The sequence below is a fragment of the Entelurus aequoreus genome, linkage group LG14 (genome assembly GCF_033978785.1).
Source record: "Entelurus aequoreus isolate RoL-2023_Sb linkage group LG14, RoL_Eaeq_v1.1, whole genome shotgun sequence".
Taxonomy (NCBI): Eukaryota; Metazoa; Chordata; class Actinopteri; order Syngnathiformes; family Syngnathidae; genus Entelurus; species Entelurus aequoreus.
The window spans coordinates 27,265,292-27,278,385 of record NC_084744.1 but is presented as its reverse complement, the minus strand read 5'-3'; the positions used below and the strand labels follow the sequence as shown (position 1 = coordinate 27,278,385).

Here is a 13,094-nt window from a genome sequence, read left to right as displayed (position 1 = left end):
TTTGGCTGGACCGAAGATGGCTTTGAGCTAGCTGATGAGCATTTTGGAGTTCATAGAGTCTGCCTCGCGCTGGATTTCCTTAGCTTTTGACTCCCACCAAATGTTTTGCATAGAGCAAAACTCTCTTCAGATTTTGGCTTGACAGTCTTTGAACCTGTCATGTCCGGATCCACAGGTTGTATCAAGTATTATATATTATTATATATAATACTATTATAATATTTCTGTCTTGCTTCTTGGTGAGGGCGGTCACATTTTTCTCCGCTCACTCCTTCCCTGCTTGCTCTCTTGTGTCCTTGTCTTTGTCTGAACTTTTTTGAAGCCTCTTTTCTTGCGCTGTCCTCATATCTAAACATCAAAATGAATATGATCAGCTGGACTCTCGACGCAATTGACAGTCTTTTCGACAAGGAAAAGAGGTTCGGGGGAGCCTGGCTGCCCTGATGGAACCATTGCTGCGGGGTACGTGAGAGATTCCTGGAATACTTGGAGACTCATGTGCCTCTCAGTCCTTTCCATCGAGGACGTGGAAGACATCTACCTATTTGGAACCGTGATCGCAGGGCATTTGCTGATTGGGCTGGGCATTGCTCTGCTGTATCGTCAAATTCGCAAGACGATGGCAGCCACTCAAGGGGCCCAAAGGCTTTTCAACGCAATGGAAGGATTGGGTCGAATTGTGAGAGCCAGCACACGGACACAGAGCAGGAATGTCATTGTTTTGACTGCTCGAAGAAAAACAACATCTTAATCTACGATTTGACTCCCTCGAATGGCCTTGATGCTATCAGGAAAGGCTGTTCTGAAGAACTCCCCCGAGGACTCTTCTAAGATGGACGCTTTTGACCTTCCTTTTTTTCAAAAAGCACCTGGGTCGAACTTTTGAGATCGGCCTCAGTCCACAAAGACAATTTCAACATCTCACCCAAGTTAATTGGGCATACATGCACGCACACGCCCCTCCCCAAATCAACGCCTTCACCACTGCTTAATTCCTCCGGGGTTGTGGGGGCTGAGTAGCGCTTTAATAGCGGCAGCCGGCCTCCAGGGTCCCAACTCCCCCCTCCTCTGTTGCGAGTTGTTGTGATTACATGTACCATGTTTATGTGTGCCATGCTATGTGAGGTTTTTTCCTCGGACTCAGTCTGGACCACTCCTGAGGGTCCAGCCTCAGACTGATATTTTTTTTTACTCTTCCCCCTTCCCAATGTCACCTTTTTCCCACCTTTTTAAGGAGCGCTGTAAGTGGCTGATCCGTTGGCGGTCCCATCTTGTCCCCCTGTAACGTATGTCTGCTCTTAGCGGGATTGTGCCGAAAATGTAATTTCAGTTCTTATGTGTCTTGTACATACTTAAGAATGGACAAAATAAAGCTTATCAATCAAAGTCAATGTCAAGTCGCGCCTGTACAGCCATGTCGTACTCATCAAACCAGTCTTTGTGAATTCTCTGCTTCTTGCCAAACACAGCTTGTGCAGTCGCTGTTACTATGTCCCTGAACTGCATACTTGCCAACCCTCCCGAATTTTCCGGGAGGCTCCTGAATTTCAGTGCCTCTCCCGAAAACCTCCCGGGACAACCATTCTCCCGAATTTCTCCCGATTTCCAGCCGGACTTAAGGAACGCCACCTCCAGGTCCGTGCGGACCTGAGTGAGGACAGCCTGTCGTCACGTCCGCTTTTCCTTCATATAAATAGCGTGCCAGCCCAGTCACGTTATAATATCTATGGCTTTTGGAGAGTGCACAACTGCACTCACAGCAAGAAGGAGACGAAGAAGAGACAGTCATGGTGACGACGAGTGACAGAGAATAGAACGAGGATGGACAATTCAACCCTAAACTCACTCCTTTCCTGCAAGTTAAATTTCACAGATGCTGCCTGTAATAGAGTGATCTAAGTTGTTTGTTGCCATCTCCTGGTGAATGTTGGGTATAGTGTTCTGTGGTTACTTTTTGGTTGGCCAACGGTTTACGCGCGCCCTGACGGCAAGTGTGGGAGTCGGTTCTGAAGTATGAAGTAAAGAGACGTAACTTCATCACCTCGCCTGGTTATTGACTCCACCCCATAATATTACACTGCCCATACCTATGCTCCTTCAAAGGCTTTGCTACTGCTGCAAAGCATTGCACTTTCAAATACAACAATGATAAGAGTGTTATGTGTGTGTGTATATGTCTAAATAAATGAACACTGAAATTCAAGTATTTCTTAATATTTATATGTATATATATATAATAAAATACATATATATAGCTAGAATTCACTGAAAGTCAAGTATTTATTTTATGTATATATATATATATATATATATATATATATATATATATGTATATATATATATATATATATATATATATATATATATATATACATATATATATATATATATATATATATATATATATATATATATATATATATATATATATATATATATATATATGTATAAGAAATACTTAAATTTCAGTGAATTCTAGCTGTAAATATAGCTAGAACCCCCTTAACTCCTCCCCCGGCCCCGCCCACCCCGACCCCGCCCACCTCAATGTTGTAATGTTTGTATCGTCTCTAGAAAGGCACCTTATAAATAAAATTGATTATTATTATTCGTATTATTCTTAAACGGAGGATTTGGTCCTTTCACATCATCTCCAACCTTTTTTTTTCTTTCCTGAGAACTAATAATTTTTTGTCATGTTTATTTTCATAGCTTCTTTCAAGCCAAACAAAGGAAATACGTTTATTTTGTCGGGGCACATTTGTATCACTAGTAGAGGTATTTTGACAAAAACAGAGGATTGTGTTTTATTTGTATGACCAGCAACATTTCAATGGTACTATTTGTAGGACTTTACAATACTGCACTGCCATCTACTGGTGACGTTTGGCTACCGCACGATAAATTGAAGGGTAGGCGAGAGGCAGTAGCTTAGTTTGACATTCACGTTGCCTTTTACCTCATTTTTTTTCATTATAATTTATTCATTATCGTTTTATTGGTGATTAATACAGCAATATATGCATCATTTTAGTTAGTGAAACAAAAAAATAATACAATTAATCATTTTATTACAAACAACAGTTTTAACAAAGTCAATAATGCAAAGTAAATCTAGCAAATCAAAAAGTGATCACCCAGATTTACTACAGAGCTTTGAGTCTTCTGCGCATGACACATCTCGCGAGAGCAGAGCAGTCATAGACGAGAGCAGAACCGTCTTGTAACGTCAAGCGTGCCAACTGTCGTGAAAGCACATTGACGCAGAAATAAGGGAGAAGGACGCTAATAAGTCAGTGTTATTATTTGTTCTTAAGTTTGTAAAAATGTTTATCGTATAAAATACATCTTTGAGTCTTTATTTCAGGAAAAAAAAACGTCTCGGTGAGTGAGAAGCTTCTCGTGGTAGCTAGTTTAGCTAGCTAGCTTAGCTTGTTAGCTGCTAACAAAGAGACGCGGACGTTATCAACACATCGCTAAGTAGAGATCAAATGTGAGTGTAAAGTGTTGTGATTGTGTGAACATGTGCGAAAGAACGATAGCTAAGTATGAGGAGGAACTTTGTCCAACAAAAGAGGAGAAGGAGCGACAACATCAACTACAGGACGCTGTTTTCAAGAAACATCAAGTTGTGTTACACAGAACAGGTTTGTTTACTTCTTACTCTCACATCTTTACTAACTTTATATTTCATTATTAACACTTTTTTTCAATAGGAAGATGCTTTGTCTTGTGGGGATGATGCAATGCTTTGATTTAGATTCTTCATGAAAACGAGACAGTTTGAGGTTGATGTTCCTCTCAGTTTGTAACAATGTGTGATTGATTGATTGAAGGACTTATGAGAAGTTTGCATAGGAAAGGGTGCAGTTTCATCACGGTACACATTCACTGCTACAAGAAAGCCTGAGCTGGTTTCAGTGGAAATATTTGTTTAACTCACACAGATAGAACACAACACATGAGTAAAACAACTTGCACTGAGCTTAGTGTATAAAATCCGCTACACCTCCCTGATACCGAAGTACATGTCAAACTACTTCCTTAACGTAAATGACCGCCATAACCACAACACCAGGGGGAGCTCCACTAACCATGTTAAACCCAGATTCCGATCTAGCAAAGGTCTATTAACTCTTATTCTCCTTCTATGCCACATCAATGTGGAATGCACTCCCAACAGGTGTGAAAGAAAGGGCATCTCTTTCCTCCTTCAAAGCCGCGCTAAAAGAACACCTCCAGGCAACTTCAACCCTAAACTAACACCCTCCCGTCCTCATCATACCTCTTCAGATTGTAAATAATCAAATGTAAATAATCAAATGTAAACACTTTTTCTTATACTTTTTCTTATACTTTCTGATCTCTCTCTCTATGTCCACTACTTGCTGTACATATCCTACCAAGTCAGTCCTACACTGTTCCAATGTCCATTTCTCTGATGATGCAATTGTTGATGACTGAAGTGTTGTTACCTACCAAACCTAACCCCCCCCCCCCCCCCTCCATATCCCACACCCCAGATTGTAAATAATGTAAATAATTTAAATAATTCAATGTATATACTCTGATGATTAACTTGTGTGATGACTGTATTATGATAATAGTATATATCTGTATCATGAATCAATTTAAGTGGACCCCGACTTAAACAAGTTGAAAAACTTATTCGGGTGTTACCATTTAGTGGTCAATTGTACGGAATATGTACTTCACTGTGCAACTTACTAATAAAAGTGTCAATCAGTAGCATTTAAAAGACAACAATACTGCAGGAAAATAAAAGCAAAAGACTTTGTATATTCTCAGTTACGAGTAGCTGCAACCTGTAATGTATTTTCAAAGCGACTTTGAAGGAAGTAAGGGATTTACACTCCTTTATGGCTATTGATACGGAGTTCCACATTTTGGTGGTATAGCAGGCAAACAAATTGGAACCTTTTTTTTTTACTGAAATCTGGGTTGAATGTGATTTGTACAACTACCTCTGGTGTTATAATGGTGAATATATTTTGAAGTATCTAGACAGGTACATGGGTATTTTAGTGGTATGGTGTACCTTGTACACCAGACCAACTGCAAGAAGATGTACTCTGTCGGCCACCAAGAGCCTCCCCAAGTTAAGGAAATGGTTCGCGGAAAAGTGAGCCCGAGATGGACGGTTGAGTAGAAGCCCAATCATTTTGTTTTGTGCTGTCTGGAGTTTGTTTTTTAGGGCTTTTAAGACGTCGCGGTACCAAACATGAACTCTGGAGTCAAAGTGGGGTTAAATGAGTGCTTGTGTTAGAGTTTTAAGTTTATTTCTACCCACCAGCGGGGTGATCCTACTATGTAAGAACTAGGGTTGTACGGTATACCAGTATTCGTATAGTACTGCGATAATAATTAATCATATTCGGTACTATACCGCCTCTAAAAAGTACTACTTCTGTGATTACATCAATACTTTTTGGCATCACATCTTCTTTCGTTTAAAAAAAAAATTATATTGTGTATGTGTATAGGAATTATGTCCCTGGACACATGAGGACTTTGAATATGACCAATGTATGATCCTGTAACTACGTGGTATCGGGTTGATACCCAAATGTGTGGTATCATCCAAAACTAATGTAAAGTATTCAAACAACAGAAGAATAAGTGATTATTACATTTTAACAGAGGTGTAGACAGAGCATGTTAAAACAGAAAATAAGCAGAAATTAACAGTAAATGAGCAAGTAGGTATAATCCATTTTCTACCACTTGTCCTTAATAATGTTGACAAAATAATAGAATATAAATGACACAATATGTTGCTGCATATGTCAGCAGATTAAATTAGGAGCTTTTGTTTGCTTACTTACTCCTAAAAGACAAGTTGTCTAGTATGTTCACCATTTTATTTAAGGACAAACTTGCAATAACAAATGTTTAATGTACCCTTAGATTTTTTGTTAAAATAAAGCCAATAATACACTTTTTTGTGGTCCCTTTTATTTAGAAAAGTATTGAAAAGTATCAAAATACATTTTGGTACGGGTCCCGGTACCAAAATATTGGTATCAGGACAACACTAGTAAGAACAGAATTTGTCGGTTGATTCTTTGACTACCTTAGTAGTCATTTTTTCACTGGAGAGATTAGTCTCTACGATGCAGCCAAGATAGGTAATCTCATTTTTGTTTGTTATAATATTGTCACCCACTTTGACTGTGAAGTTATTTACTTTTCTGAGGTTAAGAATTGACCCAAAGACCTGTGTACTTGCAAGTACGGAGCGAGTCTTAATTTGCCAGTTTGTCATTGAATGCCTTGCTAGTCTAGGTCTTGAGGATTGTAGCTTTGCTTGTTTTGTGGCCGTCAGCCTCGGTTCTATGTTCTTTAAGGGTACAGAAAATCATGGAATGATCACTTAAGCCGCATACAGTAGTTCCACTTGTGGTGATCTTAGACTGGTCAGAAGTAACAACGAGGTCTATGATGGTTTAAAAGGACTCACTCACCCTGGTAGTTTGCTTAATGAGCTAAGTGAGGCAATGTTGGTGGCACAGCTTAGTGAAGGTGTTCCAGTCCCCAATAAGATGTAAACCTGTATCAACATGTTTACACAAAACTCATTTTACATTTTATACTGTAATCAAATCTAATAATTTCACTTCCGGATTCTGACTTACATGCATCAATAAGTGAAAGTAAACATTTATTTTCAATAACCAAAGTAGTCAACACTTGATTTATTAAAAGAACATAAAGGTGACTGGCTTTCCTTCAGCGTGTCGTAGATGGTCTCCAATTCCTAAAGAGGAATTGTTGATGGAGATACTCCATAAAAACACCACATAGTAAACATGTTATTGTTAAAATTTCCTTTTGGCCCAGCCAACAAAATGACCACAAAAAAGTATTTTGCATGATGACAAAAACATACCATGAATGTTTTTTTAAGTGATGTTGGGAGTTTTTTTATTTCCATGATATTAAAGTTATGGTAATGAATATGTTGTTACAAGATAGTGGTTAAGTTTAGAGATAAAGTTTAGGTGTCATAGACCGTGTACAGAGTAAACTATTTACACACTTTACATCAGTGAGTGTAAAGTTAAGAATGCCTCAATTAATGCTGCCTCGAATTTATAAAAACTTTTCAAATTGCCTCCCATCAAATTTCCAAGTCTGTTTTTCTACTCACTGTACCACTTTTAAATTAATTTTAGTGGCTGGGACAAGAGGAGGTATTTCCCGCATTTTTATTGGTTGTTTTGCTACACACTTTTGACACAACACACAAAAGAACACAAATAATGTCATGGTGTTAACAGTGTCAGTCCAAAACTATTTCTATTTTCTCTTTATCTTATTTACTTATTTACCTAACAGACGTCCAGCAGCCCCCTCACATTAAAGAGGAAGAGGAGGATCCACAGCCCCCCCACATTAAAGAGGAAGAGGAGGAAGTGTGGATCACTCAGGAGGGAGAGTGTCTTCTAGGGCAGGAGGAGGATGATGTCACCAAGTTTCCACTGACTGTTGTCTCTGTGAAGACTGAAGAGCATGAAGACAAACCACCTGAGTCCTCACAGCTTCATCACAGTCCAAGTAAGCACAACATCCACATATCATTTTATTCTCAGGGCATTCAATCCATCACAACTGGACTGTTCACTTTGTCTTATTTTTTAATTTATTTTTGTCCTGTCCAGCTTCTCAGGCAAATCATATAGTTGATGTAGATGCCCATATCGGCTGTTCAGATTTACTTTACAAAAGAGAAGTGTAGGATACTTCTCTTGTTGCCTTATTTGCATTTGACTTTATTAAATGTATTTATATTATCATTTGGTGCAGCCGGGCCGGAGCAGGAGGGGATAGAAAGAGAGAAAAAGGAAGACAGAGGGGGAAATTGTGGGGACAAGAGGGGGATTAGACATAGAGACAAAAACAACATCAGCAAACACATTAATAACAACAACAATGATAAAGCAACATCAGCAAATAGGATATGTACAAATATGATGATGATGATGATGATGGATTAGATTTATATCGCGCTTTTTCTATTGTTAGATACTCAAAGCGCTCACAGAGAAGTGGGAACCCATCATTCATTCACACCTGGTGGTGGTAAGCTACATTTGTAGCCACAGCTGCCCTTGGGTAGACTGACGGAAGCGAGGCTGCCAGTTTGCGCCTACGGCCCCTCCGACCACCACCTACCATTCATTCATCATTCATTTCACTGGTGTGAGCGGCACCGGGGGCAAAGGGTGAAGTGTCCTGCCCAAGGACACAACGGCAGCGATTTTTTGGATGGTAAGAGGCGGGGAGCGAACCTGCAACCCTCAGGTTTCTGGCACGGTTGCTCTACCCACTACGCCACGCCGTCCCTCAAATATGATGGTAAATGTGATAGCAAAGAAGCAGTTAGCGAAATAAATACAGAAATGACAATGAACATTATTACACTACAAATGGAGCATTACAAATACCAATAGAAATAGCGCTATTGATAATGAACAATACCAATAATTTACCTCTATTATCAACAATACAGTTGTTCAAATGCAACAATGCATATACGTAATGTTAACTCGAGATATATATATATGTATGTGTATATGTATGTTTGTACAGTGAATGTACTGTATATGTACAGAAGGTGTATATGTATGTTTGTACCGTGAAAGTGCGTGTGGATGTACAAACTTTGAGTATGTAGGTATGTACTGTATTTGTGTATGTATGTGAGAGCGTAGGTACCTATGTATGTATGAATAACAGTGTGTATGTGAGTGTATGTGTATTTGTATGTACACTATATTTGACTCCCGGTGTGTGTGGGAGCCAGAGTACGGCCCCAGCCATCCAGAGAGCCCAACCCACAAACAGCAAGTGTGGCGCCCAGGGAACTAGGCACCACCGGCCCCACGCAGCCAGGCCGGCCAGCGACAGGAACCCCAGAGCCAGGCCCACCGTGCCGCCCGGAAGAGCCAGCAGCAGGCCGCAGACAGACGCGCCCGACAGAGGACAGGGCACGAGAGAAGCAGGGGACAGCCAGACCTCAAGCCAGCGAGAGACCACACCCCACACGGGTAGAAAGGCAGGACACCCCGTCCGGGGGACCCCAGTGACGCCCCGCAACCGGACGGGAAGACCGCCCCCGCCCCACCAGCAACCGGGCCCCCACGAGCCCACCCCCCAACCCCTGGAGAGCACGGCGTGCCTCGCCCCAGGCCACCCCACCCAAGTCGGCTGCTGCAGGACCGCCCAGCACGGGGCCACGGAAACCACACACCCCAACCGCAGGGACCCCAACGATGGAGATGGAACAACCAGCAACCGCCCTGTCGAGTTCCCCCCCTGAGGGAGGGGGAATTAAAAAAAAATAAAATAAAATATATTAAATATATATATATATATATATATATATATATATATATATATATATATATATATATATATATATATATATATATATATATATATATATATATATATTGTGGTACCTGATTCTCACCAAGACACAGAATTGGTTTTGCAGCAAGCCGAAAAGCGCATTTATTGCACAAGTCTTTTTAGGAAGGGCGGGGTGTGGAAGTAGCAAACTTAAAGTGTCCATTAATAAACATAAATATCTCCCATCTGGGGCTCTCAGTCCTTCACACAGCACTCTTCTTTAAAAGGTCAAAAGTCATTGCCTATCAAACAATAGAAACACAACATAAGTAAAACATTTCACTAATAATGTTCTTAGTGGTGAAATTAGTGATGGGTCCGGCAACACCGATGCATCGGCGCATGCGTCGAGCTCATAGAGCGATACCCTGTGTCGGTGCGCGTATCGCTTTTAGAAAGTCACGTGACCGAACACGAGCTGTTTTGGTCACGTGACCGCTCATGAGCTGTTCTGGTCACGTGACCGCTCATGAGCTGTTCTGGTCACGTGACCGCTCATGAACTGTATCGCACTGACGCCTGCGCGCCAAACTGTGTTTATTAGGAAGCGGCGCAATGCGTGTTGTTGACGAACACCATTAGGGCAGCTTGTTGTCACTGTCACTCAAAGTTGCATTTCAAAATTACACAGAATAAATGTGTTTATTTTGTTTAGAATTCAGATGGGTTTGATTTGGTGCGCGGCATATATTGGCTGTGCGGCGCACGGTGTGCGCGGAGGACGCTTGAGCACTGCGCAATTGCGCAGGCGCGCACCTTGGGAACGTTGCTCACAGGGCACAGAGGAGGCGTCAGTGCGATACAGTTCGCGTATCGGTCACGTGACCAAAGCAGCTCATGATCGGTCACGTGACTTTCTAAAAGCGGTACGCGCACCGACACAGGGTTTCGCTCTATGAGCTCGACGCATGCGCCGATGCATCTGTGTTGCAGGACCCATCACTACTGTTACTAGAGAAGGTACAGGAATGACGGCGTGGCGAAGTTGGTAGCGTGGCCGTGCCAGCAATCGGTTACTGGGGTTCAATTCCCACCTTCTACCGTCCTAGTCATGATAAATGATAATAAATGATAAATGGGTTGTACTTGTATAGCGCTTTTCTACCTTCAAGGTACTCAAAGCGCTTTGACAGTATTTCCACATTTACCCATTCACACACACATTCACACACTGATGGCGGGAGCTGCCATGCAAGGCGCTAACCAGCAGCCATCAGAGGCAAAGGGTGAAGTGTCTTGCCCAAGGACACAACGGACGTGACTAGGAAGGTAGAAGGTGGGAATTGAACCCCAGTAACCAGCAACACTCCGATTGCTGGCACAGCCACTCTACCAACTTCGCCACGTACATGTTCACATTATTTGACTGTATCTAAAAAAGATAAAAATATATTTTTATTTAAATGAAGATATGAAATAATTCTAAATGAAATACAATGATTTGGTTTATATTATTGTATATACTAGGTCATAAAATCAGTGTCAGTTGAGTCGGTCCATAGGTTGCCTGTAGGGATTTTTAATGTCCAGCAGATGTCAGTATTTAGTGACACAGTATCGACACAGTATCAATACAGTTTTGCAATGTGTCGAAACGCTTCATGAGGCCTCATCAACCCATCACTAGGTGAAATGGTGGATGTCTCACTTACCGCCTGATGCACCTGCCTTGACACAGAGGAGAGCCAGACTTGAATGAGGCAGAGTTAAGAAGGGTTTGTCGCTGGGCCCCACCTGGCCGCACAGCTGGTGACACTTCAGGCTGATTGAGCAGGTACAGGGGAATGTACCGCCCCTCGATGATGCGGCCAAGGCTGGGGCGTTGTCTTCCGTGTTCCACTCTGCCTCCATTCCCTGGCTCCTCCCCTGTGAGGTGCCTACCTGTCAGGCAGTGCTTAAGTGAGACTCCACAATATATATATATATATAAATAAATAAAAAAATTAAAAGATCACAGACATGCTGACACACAAGGTCACTACCCCAGTAGCTGGCCAACTTGCAGCACCTCGGAATACCTTGCAGCACCAAGCTACCACAATGGATGCGGGGACTAGACCCAGCAGGCCCCAACCAAGACGGGCAGAAGAAGGGATGGACGGTGGGTCCCAGAAGCTCCAGACACGCAGCCCGGATGCAGTAGCCTGAGGCGCCGACCCCCGCCTGACAAGCAGGCCCAAAGGGTACCCCAGAAATATATATATATATATATATATATATATATATATATATATATATATATATATATATATATATATATATATATATATGTATGTATGTATGTATGTATGTATGTATGTATGTATGTATGTATGTATGTATGTACGTACGTGTATATATACACATCTATAAACACACATATACCTATACCCATACATGCACACACATTTACATACCTAACACCATCCATCCACATGCACAGACACACACACTCATATATACAAACCCCATTTCCATATGAGGCCCTGTGATGAGGTGGCGATTTGTCCAGGGTGTACCCCGCCTTCCGCCCGATTATAGCTGAGATAGGCTCCAGCGCCCCCCGCGACCCCGAAGTGAATAAGCAGTAGAAAATGGATGGGTGGCATTTCCATATGAGTTGGGAAATTGTGTTAGATGTAAATATAAACGGAATACAATGATTTGCAAATCCTTTTCAACCCATATTCAGTTGAATGCACTACAAAGACAACATATTTGATGTTCAAACTCATAAACTTTTTTTTTTTCTTGCAAATAATATTTAACTTAGCATTCCATGGCTGCAACACGTGCCAAAGTAGTTGGGAAAGGGCATGTTCGCCACTGTGTTACATGGCCTTTCCTTTTAACAACACTCAGTAAATGTTTAGGAACTGAGGAGACACATTTTTTAAGCTTCTCAGGTGGAATTCTTTCCCATTCTTGCTTGATGTACAGCTTAAGTTGTTCAACAGTCCGGGGGTCTCCGTTGTGCTATTTTAGGCTTCATAATGCGCCACACATTTTCAATGGGAGACAGGTCTGGACTACAGGCAGGCCAGTCTGGTACCCGCACTCTTTTACTATGAAGCCACGTTGATGTAACACGTGGCTTGGCATTGTCTTGCTGAAATAAGCAGGGGCGTCCATGGTAACGTTGCTTGGATGGCAACATATGTTGCTCCAAAACCTGTATGTACCTTTCAGCATTAATGGCGCCTTCACAGATGTGTAAGTTACCCATGTCTTGGGCACTAATACACCCCCATACCATCACAGATGCTGGCTTTCCAACTTTGCGCCTATAACAATCCGGATGGTTCTTTTCCTCTTTGGTCTGGAGGACACAACGTCCACAGTTTCCAAAAACAATTTGAAATGTGGATTCGTCAGACCACAGAACACTTTTCCACTTTGTATCAGTCCATCTTAGATGAGCTCAGGCCCAGCGAAGCCGACGGCTTTTCTGGGTGTTGTTGATAAACGGTTTTCGCCTTGCATAGGAGAGTTTTAACTTGCACTTACAGATGTAGCGACCAACTGTAGTTACTGACAGTAACACACTGATGTCGCTTGTTGATGCAGTACAGGCTGAGGGATCGAAGGTCACGGGCTTAGCTGCTTACGTGAACCCTTTGATGATATTACGGAACGTAGATGGTGAAATCCCTAAATTCCTTGTAATAGCTGGTTAAGAA

General features: G+C 41.7%; 2 protein-coding genes across 4 annotated transcripts in view; one reads left to right on the top strand and one right to left on the bottom strand.

Annotated features, from left to right (window-relative positions):
- The window catches only part of LOC133664592 (oocyte zinc finger protein XlCOF6-like), a 225,970-nt gene that overhangs the window by 143,746 nt on the left and 69,130 nt on the right, over positions 1-13,094 (bottom strand). The gene's annotated exons all lie outside the window — the stretch shown is intronic.
- Positions 3,220-13,094, top strand: part of LOC133665326 (zinc finger protein OZF-like) — a 14,965-nt gene continuing 5,090 nt past the window's right edge. The window contains exons 1-3 of one of the 3 annotated variants that reach the window (XM_062070599.1): positions 3,220-3,647; positions 7,360-7,578; positions 8,828-9,320. In XM_062070599.1, coding sequence (XP_061926583.1) covers positions 3,524-3,647; positions 7,360-7,578; positions 8,828-8,892 — 408 coding nt within the window. In that variant the 5' untranslated portion in view covers positions 3,220-3,523 and the 3' untranslated portion in view covers positions 8,893-9,320. The other 2 variants (XM_062070598.1, XM_062070597.1) reach the window with 2 other exon arrangements.